The 17853-nt window shown below is 38.9% G+C and overlaps 1 protein-coding gene and 1 long non-coding RNA gene across 7 annotated transcripts in view; one reads left to right on the top strand and one right to left on the bottom strand.

The window, feature by feature from the left end:
- PDE5A (phosphodiesterase 5A) overlaps positions 1 to 4649 on the top strand; it is a 215607-nt gene extending 210958 nt beyond the window's left edge. For 4 of the 5 annotated variants that reach the window (XM_032462570.1, XM_032462568.1, XM_032462566.1 and 1 more), the window contains one exon: positions 39 to 176. In XM_032462570.1, coding sequence (XP_032318461.1) covers positions 39 to 176 — 138 coding nt within the window. Of the gene's footprint in view, positions 1 to 38 lie in introns of all 5 variants that reach the window. The other variant, XM_032462551.1, reaches the window with a different exon arrangement.
- Positions 1 to 17853, bottom strand: part of LOC116658234 — a 54412-nt gene that overhangs the window by 3806 nt on the left and 32753 nt on the right. For both annotated transcript variants that reach the window (XR_004313496.1, XR_004313494.1), the window contains exon 3: positions 4531 to 4619. This is a non-coding gene — a long non-coding RNA (uncharacterized LOC116658234). The remainder of the gene's footprint in view (positions 1 to 4530; positions 4620 to 17853) is intronic.

Here is a 17853-nt window from a genome sequence, read left to right as displayed (position 1 = left end):
TGCCTTCTGAGTCATTGACTTTCTTTTTCTTTCTTTAGGCCCTGACCCATGTGTCAGAGGACTGTTTCCCTTTGTTGGATGGCTGCAGAAAGAACAGGCAAAAATGGCAGGCTCTTGCAGAACAGCAGGAGAAGACGCTGATTAATGGGGAAAGCAGCCAGGCCAAGCGGAACTGAGTGGCCTGTTCACACAGAGTTGAAGTTTACAGACGGTGTATTCTGCAGTATGCCTAGTTTTGCTATACACTGTACTGTATTTGGTGTATACTCTGCCACTGCTGTATTTTTATTTTTGCACAACTTTTGACAGCATAGCATGAAATGTTTTTAGAGGACTCTTGCATATTTTCTGTATATTTGTTTTATGCCACTGAACTGAGATTATCAGTGACACCCACTCTTAGCACTTGGGTAACAGCACTATTTGTGATATTTTGTGTACTGCAAAGTACAAGCTGCATTCTTGCACTGAGATGGTTTTTGTTTGTTTGTTTTGCTTGGGGACTTTAAATAATTGGTTTTGTGTTTTCTGAATTACCAGTCTTTCAAGAATGTTTGGAATTTTTTCTTTCTCAAAAATAGGCTAGGAGCAAACTGAATATATTCTGTGACATTTAAAACCTTCACAGGATAGAGAAAAACATTGGCTGAGTGGATTTTAAGGGGAATGGGGTATATTTGTCGACAGTGTTTTACTTTAACAAAAAAAAAAAATTGAAACTCTGAAACAAATGGAAAGTACTGGAAGGCAATATTGTAAAGAAAAGCTAAAATGTAATTAATCTGCTTTTATTTTGTTAGAGAACAGGTGGGAGAGAAATTTCTCATTTCAGTGCAGTACATCTATCCAAAGGCTACCCATAAAGTTGCTTCAGTCTACCCTATCTGATGGAAAGCAGGGAAGACCGTGGGAGAAGACCCAGCACTGATTTTTCTACTTTACTGAGGGACGAGTGTGATCCAGAGATGGAACGGCCAAGGCTGTCTGGCAGTGAAGTAAACGTTCTGCTGGAGGACACTTCTGAGAGTCAGTGAGTGTTTTGAACACTGAATTTCCTTTTAAAATAACTTCCTTATGTTCACCTTATAAGCCATACTTTGTACTGTTAACATCTTAAAACTCAAGAGAAAAGCAAGAAAAAGTGATCGTGGGAGCACTGGCTTGCAGCGAAATATGACTATGTAGGATAACAGGGTACAGAATGAATCTCTTTTTTTCTCTCTCTGTTAAATGGAGTATAGAGAAAAGTTTTAATTGTATAAACAGCAAAGGGCTATCCTTGATATTGGGGTCAAAAATTAAACTGAGGGAGCAATATGGTAAGAAATCTTAAGCCTGAGAAAAGCTTAGCAGGATTGAGTTTGTGATTGAGAAACTGCCATATTTTGGTTTACAGGACTAGTCAACCCAGAATCACAGAAGTTTGGGTAAACACCCTAAACACTGGTCCTGAGCTTGTAGTTAGTTGGTGGTGCCTACTTCTCTTAGCTTATTTTAGTACATTTAGAAAATGTTAACATTTTCTCAGAACTTGAGCCCATGTAAGTGTATTGCCATTGTACATGTGTGCCCCTAAAAGCACTTTTCTTCCATACTGGACAAGTGGATAATGAATTGAGCACCTGGTTCAGGAAAAGCAAATCTGCTCCAAATATGCGGTACTGTTTGGACTCGGGGAAGAGTAGGAAGAGAGGTATTTATTTGGTCTGTTAAACCCTTTCCCTACCATCTAAAAAAGTTTCTAAGTCTCTATCACTAGTTTGGATAGAAAATCTCTTAGGGATATGGTAATACAGTATCTTGAAGACTTTTCACTAAAACGTTGTTTTCCGTTCATATCCTTTTTTCCCCCTAAACTGCCTAAAATTCAACATATTCATTAAGTTTTTAAAATTATGTGCGTGTGTATGTATCTTGACATAAAGTGGCTTTATTCTTGCCGTTCAGGTTAAAAAAAAAAAAGCAAAGCAAATTGTATTGCCATTACTTTGTAGTGGTAAAGGCTAGCCTAGAAGGTTCTCAACTGTTTAATGTTACATGTATTATTATTGTTGTTGTAACACTTGCATTTTTAGGATGTTATTCTGTTTTTATTTTCTGTCATACACATGAGATCTGTAAGGTTGCCTCTTGGTGGCACTGGTGTGTAATCTACACAGGTTGTCGCTAAAATAATGTATCTACGTATTGGTATACACCTACGCATGCAGACATAATTCCCTAGTGTAGAAAAATTGTTTTAAGAATAGCAGTCTTTAATAACCTATCTTTTTGTCATACACATTGTGATTTAGCCGTTATGCTAAAATCTGTAGTCAAATACTTTAGTAGTTTGTCTACAGCCCTCTAATATATGTCACTGAGATTTTTTAAAGACATAGTAGACTATGTCTGGAGGATTTGTATGTGTGTCATTTTAATAATCAAGAAGATATATTTAGGTTAGAAATTGTTTGGTTTACCTTTAGATAATGGTTTATTTTACTTTACTAGTTTAGAAATTGAAAGAGGTTAGGCCATGCCATGCCATGCCTATTTTATTTTATTTTGGGATATTTTAGATCATACAGAAGAAGAGTGCTTTTTTAGAACTGGTTAGTCGGTTCAAATAATTTTTAATTTTTAGGAAAATCATTCCATACATGGGTATATATCTGGTACCTGGGCACAAACTTTGTTCTTATGTGAATATTTCCTTTCCAGTATCTTTTCAAGTTGTTAAAATATATACATGTAGTCTTCCCTCACCCTGCTGTGTATTACCTGTAACTAGCAAGAAGCTGTTCTTTTTCTAGATTAGTTTGTTTGGTTTTGTTATAGCTGAATAACATGATACCATTTCATTTCAATTTTCAGCCCCCAAAGTCCCCACTATTTTACTAAGTTGTAAGAAGACGTCTATAAAATTCCTGGCCCTATACTTCCCATAGGATTGCGTGTTGCCGGTCACTATCCTGTGGGAACTTCTGTAAATCTCTTAACTTCTGTGGGCGTGAACAAGTTGCGCTATTAAAGGAGTTATGTTCAGGCTAAGCCTTGTCTCCAAGGAGGATGTCACAGAAGGTAGCTACTGTGTAAGCCCAAACGGGCCCTGGAGGCCACTGTCAGAAATGGGCTTTCAGGCCACAGAGCACACCATCTAATCCCATGCGTCATTTCCTACGCTGCGTTTCCAAGACTGAAAAAAGACAGTACATTTATTTGGCTTCTCATGCCGATCACTAGCGAGTGTGAGATTTAGAGCTCTTTGAGCGCCTCACCTCAAGGTACAAACGCTGGACGACAATGTTGTCACCACTAATCTCTTTACTACGAAAAATAGTTTCCTTCAATAGAAGTAATGGAGATAAGAAAGTGTATGAAAATATACTGGAAATATTGGATTGTGGGAGGAAACCCATCACAGATATATTCTTGCCTAGCAGTAAAGTGCCTTTATTTTCAGCATAGAGCACAAATGTTAGACCTACTCCAATTTGATTTTCGATTTTCCTGTGTTTTTCACCAGATTGTATTCCTAAAACTTTATGGGCCATCACAAGCAATGCTGTTTTGTTTCATTTAGTTTTTTGTTTTGTTTCACAAGATTGATTTAAGTTGAGAGAGGCGAAAGTGTAACTGCTCTCCTCTCCGGGGAGCAACTGTAGCTAAAATGAAGTGATTTAACATAACTGTTCAGTATCAGACATGGCTCAATCCACCTATTATTGAGTTCCTGCCACATGTCAGGCACTGTGCTCCACATGCGGAGACAGAGCAGTGACCTTGCCGAGCTCACAGTCTTTGCAGGGATTGTTGGATAAGAGACCAGCTTCTGATCCTGCAGATTTAACGTGAAAACATAGGGTACATCTGTCACTTCTGTTTTCATCTATAACATATGTATTACACAGTTTTCCAAGGACTTTCTTTACCTGGAACTTACTAAGAATCGTCAGTGAACATCCTGTCTTCTTGCAAGTATGAATCACTTAGCCCTGCTGCTAGCTTAAAGAACACCTCATATAAGTAAGGAGTCATATATTCCACTACATAGATTATTTTTCCATATGCTAGCCAGGTAGAGATTACTCAGAGTTCTCCTGGACTGGTAAATTGTGCACAGTTTTGGACCCCTTCTGCTCCACCACAGGGAGCGAGGAAGAAAGTATTAAAGCTCACTTTGCCCTTCCATAAGCTTCTCAAAAGCCTGTGTAAACATGTCTTAATAAATGTTGAAAACCATGTATATAGTTGAAAATATAAATTTCTATTACAGTTTAAGAAAAGAAAACCTTAAGAATCTTCACTAGCCACTGTTAATATCTATTTGTATTCTTATACCTTTTCAATACATTTGAACAAATATATAGTTTCTGGCACTATTTTTGTACTAGGATAAAGGAGTTAACTATGTATATTATGTTTAGCTCTTAAGTCATTTTAAATAATTGTGAATGTTGATTTCCTGTCTTTCCTTCTCCCCCACCACGAGAACTGTTTCAGATGACTCTTCTGTGACAAAATCACTTTAAAGGTACACTTACCCACCTGTGATCCCTATAATGCCAAGCGATGGTCAGGGTGGTTTTCCATTGTGCAGACTCTTCACTTGTCAGTTGTTTCCTCATTTTGCCGTGCTTTGTAAAAATAAAAAGAATGAACAAGCAGGTGGAGTGTTGTGTGATTATTATGGGACTTTGCATTTTAGGTGGGGAGAATGGGCCCAATAGTTTGAGAGACTTTAATCAAGCTAATCTTTGGTCCCACAAGCTGGAAAAAAAAAATGTGGTTTAATGAACTCCCTTCCTTAGCCTAGACACTTCTCAGTAATACTATTTTTATTAATATCCTTTGCTACCTGGTTTGGGGGCAACATTCTCCATACACCCCACCACTTCCAAGTCCCTAACAGCTCTATGGAGGGTGGTTATTACCATCCTCATGTTGCATGAGGAGCTAAGGCTTAAGAATTAAATACCTGCCAAATGGCATGGAGCTGGATTCCAGCCCAGATCTGTCTAGTTTCAAAGCAGGTTATTTATTCTACTTAGCCCCCTTTTTGAATTTTAATTGTAAGAAGTCCCAAGTCCATTCTTGGTGGATCAACTGGTCTACCTAAAAGCACTGGAGACAAGATTTCCCACACCCAGCAGATTTGGTTTTGAGATTTTAAAGTTAACATTCCTTTAGTTCATCTGGTAATAGCTAATGCCATGCTTTCAGAATCCCAGGTACCACTGTGCTTCAGTGCTGCTAGTCTAGAGGCGTGGAGGTATAATTCACTGCAGGATTAATGATTCATTTTGTAGTTCTGCCACTGGGCAAGCCCCCTTCGTGTGGAGCTACATCTAGGCTATGCCGAGTTCACAAAGCTAAAGGCAAAAATAAAATGAAAGCTCACATAAACAATATTTTAGACTTTCTGACCACTAGAGAGCGCCACAGTTTCAGTTGTAGTTAAAGAAATAACCCTCACTGGATATTAACAATGAATAAAACTGTTATTTAAAAAAAAAAATTTACTAGCTAAAGAAAAACAAATGGAAAAAAAAAAAATCAGTGGAGAATTAAGACTTGCTTACCACCATTTGTCCAGTTTAAGATTCTTCCCAAATAACTGATCATCTCAAGTCTTTCTGATTCTCAACATTCCATCCACTGAGACATCATCCCTACTTGTATCAAAGGAAAGCATCTGACAACTTTTTTGAACGCACATTCTTGCTATTAGCTGTGCTGCCTTCTCAGCAAGCAAGGATATATTTATATATTTATATACATACATACGTGATACATGCAAATGTCAAAGATTTTCTGTTTTTAAGGCACATAACAAACAAAAAACACTTTGAACTTGCAGAGAATATCCTCTGACTTTAAGCTATATTCAGCTTCCGCAGGAAAAAATCTGTTTCCAGGTCACAACCCATTTTTTTCAAAATAAAAATCCACAAAAATTATGCCTGGAATCAAAATAATTATTTGAATCAAAAGAAATCTGACTAATTAAATGGCATGCATGATTGTTCTCTTTGGCTTGCCTCATTTTAAGTATATGAGCATGCATTTTGTGTGTGTGTGAAATATACAGGAAAAAAGATGATTCAATCATCGGATGGCAATCCCAATAGCATGTTTTAGAATTCCTCTTTCTAACTGGAATTTAAGACACAAGTTTGTATGGCTAAGGGGGGGAGAGAAGATGGAACATGAACTATCAGAATAGCTTCCAACTTTAAGATCCCCTAAGTCAATCACTTTAGAGCCACATTTCACTTCCTATCACTGTATCCCTTACCCAACAGGGCTGATTTTTAGACTTTATACAACACCAATCCATCATATCCATCATAAGACACAAGCTTTCCCGTTCACCAACCAGCTCTCTGAAAGTCAAGAGTTCTCTATCTGGCTGATGTACCCAGACCAAGGAGGAAAAGCATAAAACATGGTCAACAACCGCCTCAGCTACAGTTGCTCTCACTCTCCAGGAAAGCCAATAGAAGCAGATACTAAGGGTGCTTTGCTGAGTCTGTGAAAGTAAGTAGTGCACTTCTTTGGGGAGTGTATGAAGGCAGGACTGTGTCCTATTGTTATTTCCTCTGTTTCCTGTAACGTCCGCTTCTCTTTTTCTATGTTGTCTCCAATCCCTAGGCCTTCAAACATACTTGATTCTTCCCTGCGCTAAGAACACCAACCTGAATCACACAGCCCTCCCACCAGCACCTCTGCCTTCTGTCTTGTGCTTTGAAGGTATTCAAGAAATACTGAGTGAAAGAATAGATTTCCATCCTCTCTCACTTGACATAAAATTGAATTTTTTATAAAGAAAGGAAAAAGAAATTTCAGTAAAGGGCAATAGAAAAATCAATACAGCATTTTAGAAATTTTCAGTTGGACAAGAGCTGAATTTTAAGATGGAAAAAAAACTGAATAAAACAATTGGGAAAAAGATACTTGTTTTCTATTGTATATAAATTTGTTACCAGGCTTTCATTAATAAATTTGATAACCACTGGTGGAGTTACTCCCAGTGGGAGTTTTACTGTATTGCTGGGAGCCAAGGAAAATTCATAAAGGCTAGAGGCCAATAATCTTGTGGAGAAGACAAGATTTACATTTAAAAATAAAAACAAAAGTCAACAGAAGGTATTTATTCATTCATTCATAAATGCGTGATTGTCTCCTAAGTGTCAGGCTGGGCTAAACTAACAGGCATGGTCTCACAAAGCATCTAGTCTGGCAGAGGCTACACATAAGGGCAAATAGACAACCTTTGTGCACTGATGGTGGGAGTGGAGGCTCACAGAGGCTCCTTAAGGATGTGACACCTGGTTTAGATGAAAAGGAAGAAGAGTATTCTAGGCAGAAGAAACGTGTGAAGACCTAGAAGTAGCAAACTTGAGAACTTGAAAGCCTTCCCACTTCTTATTTAAATACTTGTAAATTTTATACTTTTAAATGATGATGATTAAAAATATATTTATAACGTATAAATATTGTATTTAAATACTTGTAAGTGTTGTATAAAATAAAAAATCCTTTTTTTCATTGAAGTATAGTTAATTTACAATATTATGTTAGTTTCAGGTGTACAACATGATGATTCAATATTTTTATAGATTATGCTCCAGCAAACATCCTTTAAATGTATATTTGAGCTCTTAAAATAAGAGAAATCCCAGAGGCCAAAACAAAGCTAATTAAAAACCCAGTCAGTAAGCATGTGAGCTGACGCTGTATCAGACTCGGGAATATTTACAGATCTATATCAAGAAGGAAACATGGTCATGAGATCCAGGGAAGCATTTGGGGAATAGCCCTCCAAGTAAGGCTGAAAACTCTGAACAGCTATGCTCTCAACATGTGGAAAGGGAGGGAAATCCATTCAGCGACACAGAACTAAAGAAGCATGCCAGTCAATCTGGGCTCTGGTTAAAAAAAAAACCACAACATTGAGTCTATCCTCATATTAACACAGATTTGGGGTCTGAATATGATGCAAGACCACACAAGTTGAATAGTAAGCACCAAAAGAAGTCTCAGGAAGGTAACATCCCCGGACACCTGGCAAAAGCAAAGGCAAAATGTCTTTGGAAGAGCACAACCTCAAATAGGCCCATAAAATTTCCATAGAAATTACTAATCCACACCACTAAAGACAAATTCATAATTCATAACTGCAGTCCACAGAAGACAATAATTCACAGGGCACGAAGTCAGTGCCACAGGACCGTAGGATCCGATCCCGGAGATCTCTATCAACAGAACTCTTTGATAGAAGCTGCTGGGAAGAATCATTGACTCCTTACTCTTGTGTTTCCAAATGAAGGAACACCCCTAAAATGATACTCTTGGCCTCTTGTTCCACCCTTGACTCAACCCAGTCAGATACCTGACTGGAGGGTGACAGCCATCAGTCCACAGTCCTTAAATGGGTGCAGTTAATCTAATAAAAAGCAGTAAACACTGGGGATTTGCTTATTTTCCTTATCTTCCTACCCTGATTGAGTGCAAGCTGGAAATCCTGGGTCAGGGTGTTGGGTATGTGGGCTGTCCCTGCTGAGGGCTGGGGGCTGAGGCAGGGAGTGTTGGTAACCCATCTGACAGAGCATGTTTTCCAAGCAGGACTTATTCAGGGGCCCACCCACCTCCACAAAGCTCCACACCAGCCAGCATCACACAGTGTTCCTGGAGTGCTCTGCCTACCTCCCTAGGGCTTTCTAGGCTTGCCCTGCAATACCAATAGGCTTTTTCCAATGTCCTCTCTTGGTTCTGATCAATGAAGTAAACTGGTGCTTTCCTGGGTCTGTTGTAAGCTGTGCTGTTCGAGAGACAGAACGTACAAATAAGAACATCTTCCGCCCCTCTCCTTCCCGCTGGTGGATGCACAGAAGGCAGGAGTAAAGTCAATATTCACTCATCTCATAAGAGGTCCCATTTTAGGAATGCCATGAATTCACTAAAGAATTCAAGAGAAGCATGGTTGGAAGATACGTTGTTCTGTTTTGTATTACAAAATTTTGAAAAGTAAATTCCACATGACCAGAAATTATTGTTCATTTTTTTTTCTGTCTATTCTGTTTAAGACCTGCATTTGTGATCATCATCAGTGAAGCACACTAGCGGACTCTGAGTCACTGGGAGCACGTATTCACAGGCAGCACAACGGAGGAGGCAGCATCATGTGTAATCATGTAACGAACATGAGTAAATGGTATTAGGGAACTACAGAGGCCAGAAGATCGGATTATTTTCATACAAACAGGTTCTGAAGTCTATAACAGAGTGACTGTTTTTGCTCTCAGTGGGAGCAACAAAAATAGAGATGAAGAACACATCTGACAGTAAAAAACACAAGCAAGTGGTCCCTGAACTTTAACACTACCAATATGAATTGATTTTCACATGGACAATGAAATATGAAAATATCTCTCCTCTACTCAATTGTCTAAATTTTCATTGAAAAAACAATTGTTATTAGTTTCCTAATGCTGCTGTAGCAAATTACCACAAATGTACTGACTTAACACAAATGTATTATCTTACGGTTCAGGAGATCAAAAGTCAAAAATGTGTCAGCAAGGCTGCAGTCCTTCCAGAGGCCATTCCCCAGCCTTTCTGAGCTTTCAGAGGCTGCCTGTGCTGCTTAGATTGTGGCCTCGTCTTCCATCTTCAAAGCCAACAGCAGAGCATGTGCAGAGCACTCTCCCTCTCACAGTCACATACACACACACACACAACACCCTTCTGCTTCCATCCTCACATTTCCTTCTCTAACACTCTCTCCCTCCTAAAAGGACTCTTGTGATTGCATTTGGCCCACACAGATAATCCAGGATGATCTTCCTATCTCAAAATGCTTAACAATCAGATGTGCAAAGCTCCTTTAGCCATAAAAGTAACATATTCACAGGTTCCAGGGACGAGGATACGAACATCTTTGGGGGCCAGTATTCCCTCTAACACAGCAACTCTCACATGGGCTCATGAATTATGTGATACATTTGTGTGTGTGTGTGTGTGTGTGTGTGTGTGTGTATGTGTGTGTGTTAATAGGCTAGTTTTTAGAGCAGTTTTGAGTTGGAAGAGGATCAGCCAAAATGGAAGAACAGAAAGACCCTGAGCTCACCTCCTCTCACAAGCTCACCAAAATCATAACTATCTACAGCATTACCATCAAGTGTCATACCTTGGGGTGGGCGACCTATGAACTGGAGAGTATGCAGAGGTTCTCCCACAGGAGTGAGACTTCTGAGCCCCACATCAGGCTCCCCAGTCTGGGGATCCTGCAGCGAGAAGATGAGCACCTAGGGCATTTGGCTTTGAAGGCCAGCAGGGCTTAATTTCAGGAGCCCCACAGGACTGGGATAAACAGAGACTTCACTCTTAAAAGGTGCGTACAAAATCACACACGCACCAGGACCCAGGGCACACGCAGTAACTTGATGACAGCCTGGACCAGACATACCTGCTGGCCTCAGAGAGCATCCCAGAGAGGCAGAAGGCAGCTGCAGCTCATCCTGGAGACACAGATACTGGCGGCAGCCATATTTAGGAACTCATGCTACCGTGTGGGCGCTCCTGTGGTGGCTACCATCTTGGGATCCTTCCTCTAGCTTGTGAGTGCCAAGACCTGGCCTCACCCAACAGCCTGCAGGCCCAGCGCTGGGAGGCCTCAAGCCAAACAACTAACTGGATGGGGACATAGGCCCGCACATCACCAGACAGGCTGCCAAAAGACTTCCTGAGACCACAGTCACCTCTAGATATGTCTCACCAGAGGGCCAGGACCCAGCTCCACCCACCAGTGTGGAGGTACTGGCCCTGCCCTCAAGGGAGCCTGCAGTAGCCTCCAGACCAGCCTCCCCCACCAGGCAACAGACACCAGATGTAAGAAAACCACAATGCTGCAGCCTGCAGACCCAATCCGCCCACAGAAGGCCAGACAGCACCCTGGGACCAGCTGGGCCCTGGCTCTGCCCTCTAGCAGGCCAACGCAAGCTTCAGGACATCACGGACCCCATACCCAACTGTGTCAGGAGCCACCCTCCACCACTAGCCATCTGACACCAGTTCTGGGATCCCTGGACCCTGTAGCCAGTTTCCGGGACCCAGCACTAACCCCACCAGTGAGCAGGCAAAAGCTCCAGAGTCTTCTGGAGTCTAACTGGGCCCACCAGTGAGCCAGCACTAACCCTGAGGCCTCTAGGGTTCTGCAGCAGCCACCTTGTGACCAGACCCCGCTAACTAGCAGTTAGCGCATCCACACAAGGCAGGGCCTGACAACAAACCGGGCTAGGGGCTTACCAAGCCTACCAGACCAACCACACAGTCTGCCACAACAGAAGGACCCATGCAGCCCTCTTAGGGGGAACCTCTAGAGCACAGAGCTTGGGTGACGACAGGAGAGTGCACTGCCGGGACACAGAGGACATCTCCTACAGAAAGCCACTTCTCCACTTCTCCAAGGTCAAGAAACATAATTAACCTACTACCTGTATAAAAAACAAGCAGAAACTTAGAAAAAATGAGGTGGCAATGGAACATGTTCCAGATGAAGGAACAAGATAAAACCTCTGAAGAAGTAAGTGAAGTGGAGATAGGCAATCTACCTGAGAAAGAGTTGAGAGTAATGATCCCAAAGATGATCAAAGAATTCAGGAGAAGAATGGATGCACAGAGCAAGAAGTTTTTAACAAACAGAATTTGTAAAGAACAACCAAACAAAGATGAAGAATACAATAACTGAAATGAAAAATACACTAGGAGGAATCAACAGTAGACTAAATGATACAGAGGAATGGATCAGTGAGCTGGAAGACAGAGTAGTGGAAATCACTGCCTCTGAACAGAAAAAAGAAAACAGAATGAAAAGAAATGAGGACAGTTTAAGAGACCTCTGGGACAACATCAAGCATAATAATTCCACATTATAGGGATCCCAGAAGGAGAAGAGAGAGAAATATATGTGAACATATGAGAACATATGTGAAGACACAATAGCTAGAAACTTCCCTGACTTGGGAAAAGAAACAGTTACCGAAGTCCAGAAAGTGCAGAATCCCACACAGGATTAATCCAAAGAGGAACACACCAAGACACATTGTAATTTAAATCATAAAAATTAAAGATACAGAGAGTATATTAAAAGCAGCAAGGAAAAATCAGTAAATAACATACAAGGGAATTCCTATAAAGCTATCAGTTGATTTTTCAGCAGACACTCTGCAAGCCAGAAGGGAGTGGCATGATATATTTAAAGTGATGAAAGGGGAAAACCTACAACCAAGAATTCTCTGCCCAGCGAGGCTCTCCTTCAGACCTGATGGAGAAATCAAAAGCATTATGGACAAGCAAAAGCTGAAAGAGTTCAGAACTGCCAAAACAGCTATACAATTAATGTTAAAGAAACTTCCCTAGATTTTTCAAAAAGAAAAAGGCCACAACTAGAAACAAGAAAATTACGAAATGAAAATGCTCACTGGTAAAGGCAAACATACAGTAAAGGTAGAAAACTATCCACACACAAAGCTAGCAGGGAGGTTAAAAGACAAAAGTAGTGAAATCATCTATATCCACAGGAAGCAGTTAAGGGCTACACAAAACAATTACACGTAAAATATGGTATCAAAGACAGTAATAGTGAGAAGAGGAGAGTACAAGTGAAGGGTTTTTTAAATGCCTTTGAAATTAAGAGACCAGCAACTTAAAAAATCATGTATATGTATAGACTGCTATACAAAAACTTCATGGTAACCACAAACCAAAAATCTACAATAGATATACACACAAAAAAGAAAAAGGAATCCAAACATAACACTAATGCTGGTGATCAAATCACAAGAGAAGAGGGAAAAAAAGAAAAGAAAAAAAGACCTACAAAAACAAATACAAAACAATTAACAAAATGACAATAATAACATACATCTCAATAATTACTTTAAATGTAAATGGATCAAATGATTCAACCGAAAGACAGAGTGGCCAAATGGATACAAAAACAAGAGTCATATATGTGCTGCTTTCAAGAGACTACCTTCCAGTCTTTGTTCTTTGAAAAGATAAACAAAATTGATAAACCTTTAGCCAGACTCAAGAAAAAAAGAGAGAAGACCCAAAATCAAAAATGATAAAACAGTTACAATTGACATCACAGAAATACAAAGGATCATAAGAGACTGCTGTGAACAACTATATGCTAATAAAGTGGACAACATAGAAGAAATGTATGTCAGAAAGGTACAATATCCCAACACTGAATCAGGAAGAAATAGAAAATTTGAACAGACCAATTACCAGTAATGAAATTGAATCAGTAATTTAAAAATTCCAACAAATAAGAGTCCAGTATCAGATGGCTTCACTGATGAATTCCACCAAACATCCAGAGAAGACTTAACACCTATCCTTCTCAAACCATTCCAAAAAACTGCAGATAAAGAAACTTCTGAACTCATTCTATGAGGCCAGAATCACCCTGATACCAAAACCGGAGATATCACAAAAAAATAAAATTACAGGCCAATATCACTGATAAACACAGATGCAAAAATCCTCAACAATTTATTAGCAAACCAAATCTAACAGTACATTAAAAGAATTACATACCATGATCAAGTGGGATTAATCCCAGGGATGCACATATTTTTCAATATCTGCAAATCAATCAATGTGAAAAACCACATTAACAAATTGAAGAATAAAAATCATATGATCATCTCAAAAGATGCAGAAAAAGCTTTTGATAAAATTCAACATCCTTTTATGATATAAAAAAAAAAAAAACTCTCCAGAAAGTGGACAAAGAGGGAACAGATCTCAACATAATAAAGGCCATATATGGCAAACCCATTGCTAACATTATACTCAATGGTGAGAGGCTGAAAGCATTTCCTCCAAGATCAGGAACAAGACAAGGATGCCTATTCTCACCACTTTTATTCAATATAGCTTTGGAAGTCCTAGCCACAGCAATCAGAAAAGAAAAAGAAATAAAATGAATCGAAATGGGCAAGGAAGAAGTAAAACTGTCACTGGCTGCAGATGACATGATACTATACACAGAAAATCTTAAAGATGCCACCGGAAGACCTCTAGAGCTCAACAATGAATTTAATAAAGTTGCAGGATACAAAATTAATAGAAGTTTGTTGCATTTCTATACACTGACAACAAACTATCAGAGAAAGAAATTAAGGAAACAATCCATTTATCATATCAATCCATTTATCCTAGAATAAAATACCTAGGAATAAACCTACCTAAGGAGACAAAAGAACTGTACTTAGAAAACAGTAAGACACTGATGAAGAAATAGAAGATGACACAAACAGATGGAATGATATACCATTTTCTTGGATTAGGAGAATCAATATTGTTAAAATGCCCACAGTACCCAAGGCAATATACAGGGTCAAAATACCAATGGTATTTTTCACAGAACTAAAATAATTTTTAAATTTGTATGGATTCACAAAGGACCCTGAATAGCCAAAGCAATCTTAAGAAGAACAGAGCTAGAGGAATCAAGTTCCCTGACTTCAGACTATACTACAAAGCTACAGTAATCAAAACAGTATGATACTAGCACAAAAACAGACATACAGATGAATGGAACAAGATAGAAAGTCCAGAAATAAACCCACACACTTATGGTCAATTAATCTATGACAAAGGAGGCAAGAATATAAAATGGAGAAAAGACAGTCTCTTCAGTAAGTCATTCTGGGAAAATTGGACAGCTACGTGTAAAAGAATGAAATTGGAGCATTCTCTAATACTATATATAAAAGTAAACTCAAAATGTATATATATGTGTACGTATACATATATATACACATGTGTACACATATATGTACACACACACATACATACATACATACACACAATGGAATATTACTCAGCCATAAAAAAGAAAGAAACAATGTCATTTGCAGCAACATGGATGGACCTAGAGATTATCATATTAAGTAAGTTAGTCAGAGAAAGACAAATATCATATGATATCACTTATATGTGGAATCTTAAAAAAAGATACAAAGTCTATTTACAAACTAAAAACAGACTCACAGACTTGGAAAACAAATGATGGTTATCAAAGGGGAAGTGCAGGGGAGGGATAAATTAGGAACTTAGGACTAACATATTATTATATATAAAATAAACAACAAGGACCTATAGCACAGGGAACTATACTCAACTTCTTGTAAAAACATATAATGGAAAAGAATCTGAAAAGAAAAAATATATACATATGTATATATGTAACTGAATCATTTTACTGTATACCTGAAACTAATATTGTACATAAACAACACTTCAATAAAAAATAAAATTAAAAGACAAAACACTTAGTAGGGTATATAAAATGCAATCAGGCAAAAGAAGTGGTTGCATTAAAAAAGGTTAATGGAAAAAACACTATGGGATTGGGACAAAAACAGACACAGATTAATAGAACAGGATAGAGAGTGTAGAAATAAATCCATGCACTTATGGTCAATCAATCTATAACAAAGGAGGCAAGAATATAAAATTGCTGGGAAAATTGGACAGCTACATGTAAAAAAAAAATGAAATTAGAACATTCTCTAACACCATATACAAAAGTAAATTCAAAATGGATTAAAGACCTAAATATTTAATACTGGACACTATAAAACTTCTAGATGAAAACATAGGCAGAACACTCTCTGACAAATTGCAGAGATATTTTTTGGATCCATCTCCTAAAGCAAAGGAAATAAAAGCAAAAATAAACAAATGGGAACTAATTAAACTTAAAAGCTTTTGCACAGTTAAAGGAAACCATCAACACAAAGAAAAGATAACCTACTGAAAGGGAGAAAATATGTGCAAATGATATGACTGATAATGGATTAATATTTAATATACATGTAAGTAGTTTATAAAACTCAACATCAAAAAAACAAACAACCCAATTAAAAAATGAGCAAAAGACCTGAATAGACTTTTTTCCAAAGAGGAAATGCAGATGGCCAAAAGGGACATGAAAAGACATTCAACATTGCTAATTATCACGGAAATGTAAATTAAAACCAAGATGAGATATCACTTCACACCTGTCAGAAGGGCCATCAAGAAGAACACAAATAAGAAATGTTCATGACAATATGGAGAAGAGGAAGCACTTGTACACCATTGGTGGGAATGTAAATTGGTGCAGCCACCGTGGAAAACAGTGTGGAGGTTTCTCTAAAAACCCAAAATAGTACCATATGATTCAGCAATTCCACTCCTTGGTATGTAACTAGAAAAAAACAAAAATACCAATTTGAAAAGATGCATGTACCCCAATGTTCATAGCATTATTATTTACAACAGCCAAGCTATGGAAGCAACCTAAGTGTCCATCAACAGATGAATGGATAAAGAAGATGTGGTAAGTAAATGTACAATGGAAAGTACATCTAGGATAAATTAAACTTGGATTGTGTTTTGCCATTTACCAAGCTCTTTCACATACATGACCTTATCTCATCTTTACAGCAATGCTGCCATGCAGGCACTATTTTCATTCCTGATTTTCAGATGATAAAACTGAGTCTCAGAGACTCGTTTCCCCTCTTGTAATCTGCAGAGTTGTCACTTGAACCCAAGTCTTCGCACATCAAATCTGGTATACTTCGCATTGCAAAATAATTCCATTCTCTAAGATTCCAAATGTTCAGGCTTTTATTGTATAAATCAGTAATTTTCAAAGTGTGGTTCCTGGATCAGCAGCATCAGCATCAGCAGATGAAAATGTAATTCTTGGGCTGCATGCCTGATCTACTGAGGGTCTGAATGTTTTATTAGCCCTCCATTTTTCTGATGTACCCTAAAGTTTGAGAACCACTGATCTAAGTCATTGCTCTTTTCTTCTAACTGCTTACAATTTCAATATTAAAAAGAAATAAGACATAGCCACACAAAGCCATTTAACTAATGATTCAATGATTACAGTAATATTTTTATTAGAGAGATCCCTAGAAATCTGACCAGTGAACTCACTGAAAATTCTGTTCTCTAATTATTTAGATTTTTCATCTCAACAAAAGCATAACACGTTCCATCTATACAGGGAAGAGAGAAGTCAAAACATGGGGGGTTTCAGATTGAGTTTCAACAGGGCAGAAGTAGGATCATCATGATGGTTTCCAGAGTTTCCTCTTCTTCTGTATTATCTATAATTGCTCAAGCAGGACTTTGAAAGATTAGCTCCCTTATCAGTCCTCCTCCTCCTCATAGATCATATCCTTGGAGAACACGTAAATTGCAAGAGGCCAGAATAATGAGGTTAAGTCCTCTCACAGTTGGAATAAAGACAAATTGGATGTGGCATGTCACAGGCTGAGAGGGGCAAAGAGAGCTGACATTTTATATGTTACAGATACTGCTTACTGGTCATTCTCCATGTTGTTTCTAGATCTGGGAGTAGAGGGCAAAGGTGCCCATCCTGATTTATCATCTAAATATGTCCCGATGGCTCGGATCAACATCCAGGAGCAGTTTGGAAGGGCAAAGATTCCTGACAGCTGCTGCGCCAGAGGTCTGACCGTCACTGTGCACTATCAGAACCAAGGGGTCAGTCCAGCTTTGGAAAAGGCCCAGGCGGAAGACTCTGGCAAAAAGCACCCCTGAGCCTGCAGTCTGCTCCACGTCTAGAGAGAGAGAGCAGCATTTCATAGGTGATTTAGGAAAGGAGGTGAAGCTAGTGGTGCTTTCATCAGAAACCAAAATCTAGGGAAGGGACAGGCCCCTGCTCAGCCCTAGGCCCTAGGCCTTCCCTGCTACTCTAGTTTGGAGCCTTCTCTAAACCTGGGTAAAGTCCAGCTTAGGACGGGGCTGTTCCAGCTCCGCAGGGAA

Source organism: Camelus ferus, chromosome 2, assembly GCF_009834535.1.
Source record: "Camelus ferus isolate YT-003-E chromosome 2, BCGSAC_Cfer_1.0, whole genome shotgun sequence".
In the NCBI taxonomy this organism is placed as follows: Eukaryota; Metazoa; Chordata; class Mammalia; order Artiodactyla; family Camelidae; genus Camelus; species Camelus ferus.
This window is presented reverse-complemented; position numbering and strand designations above follow the sequence as displayed.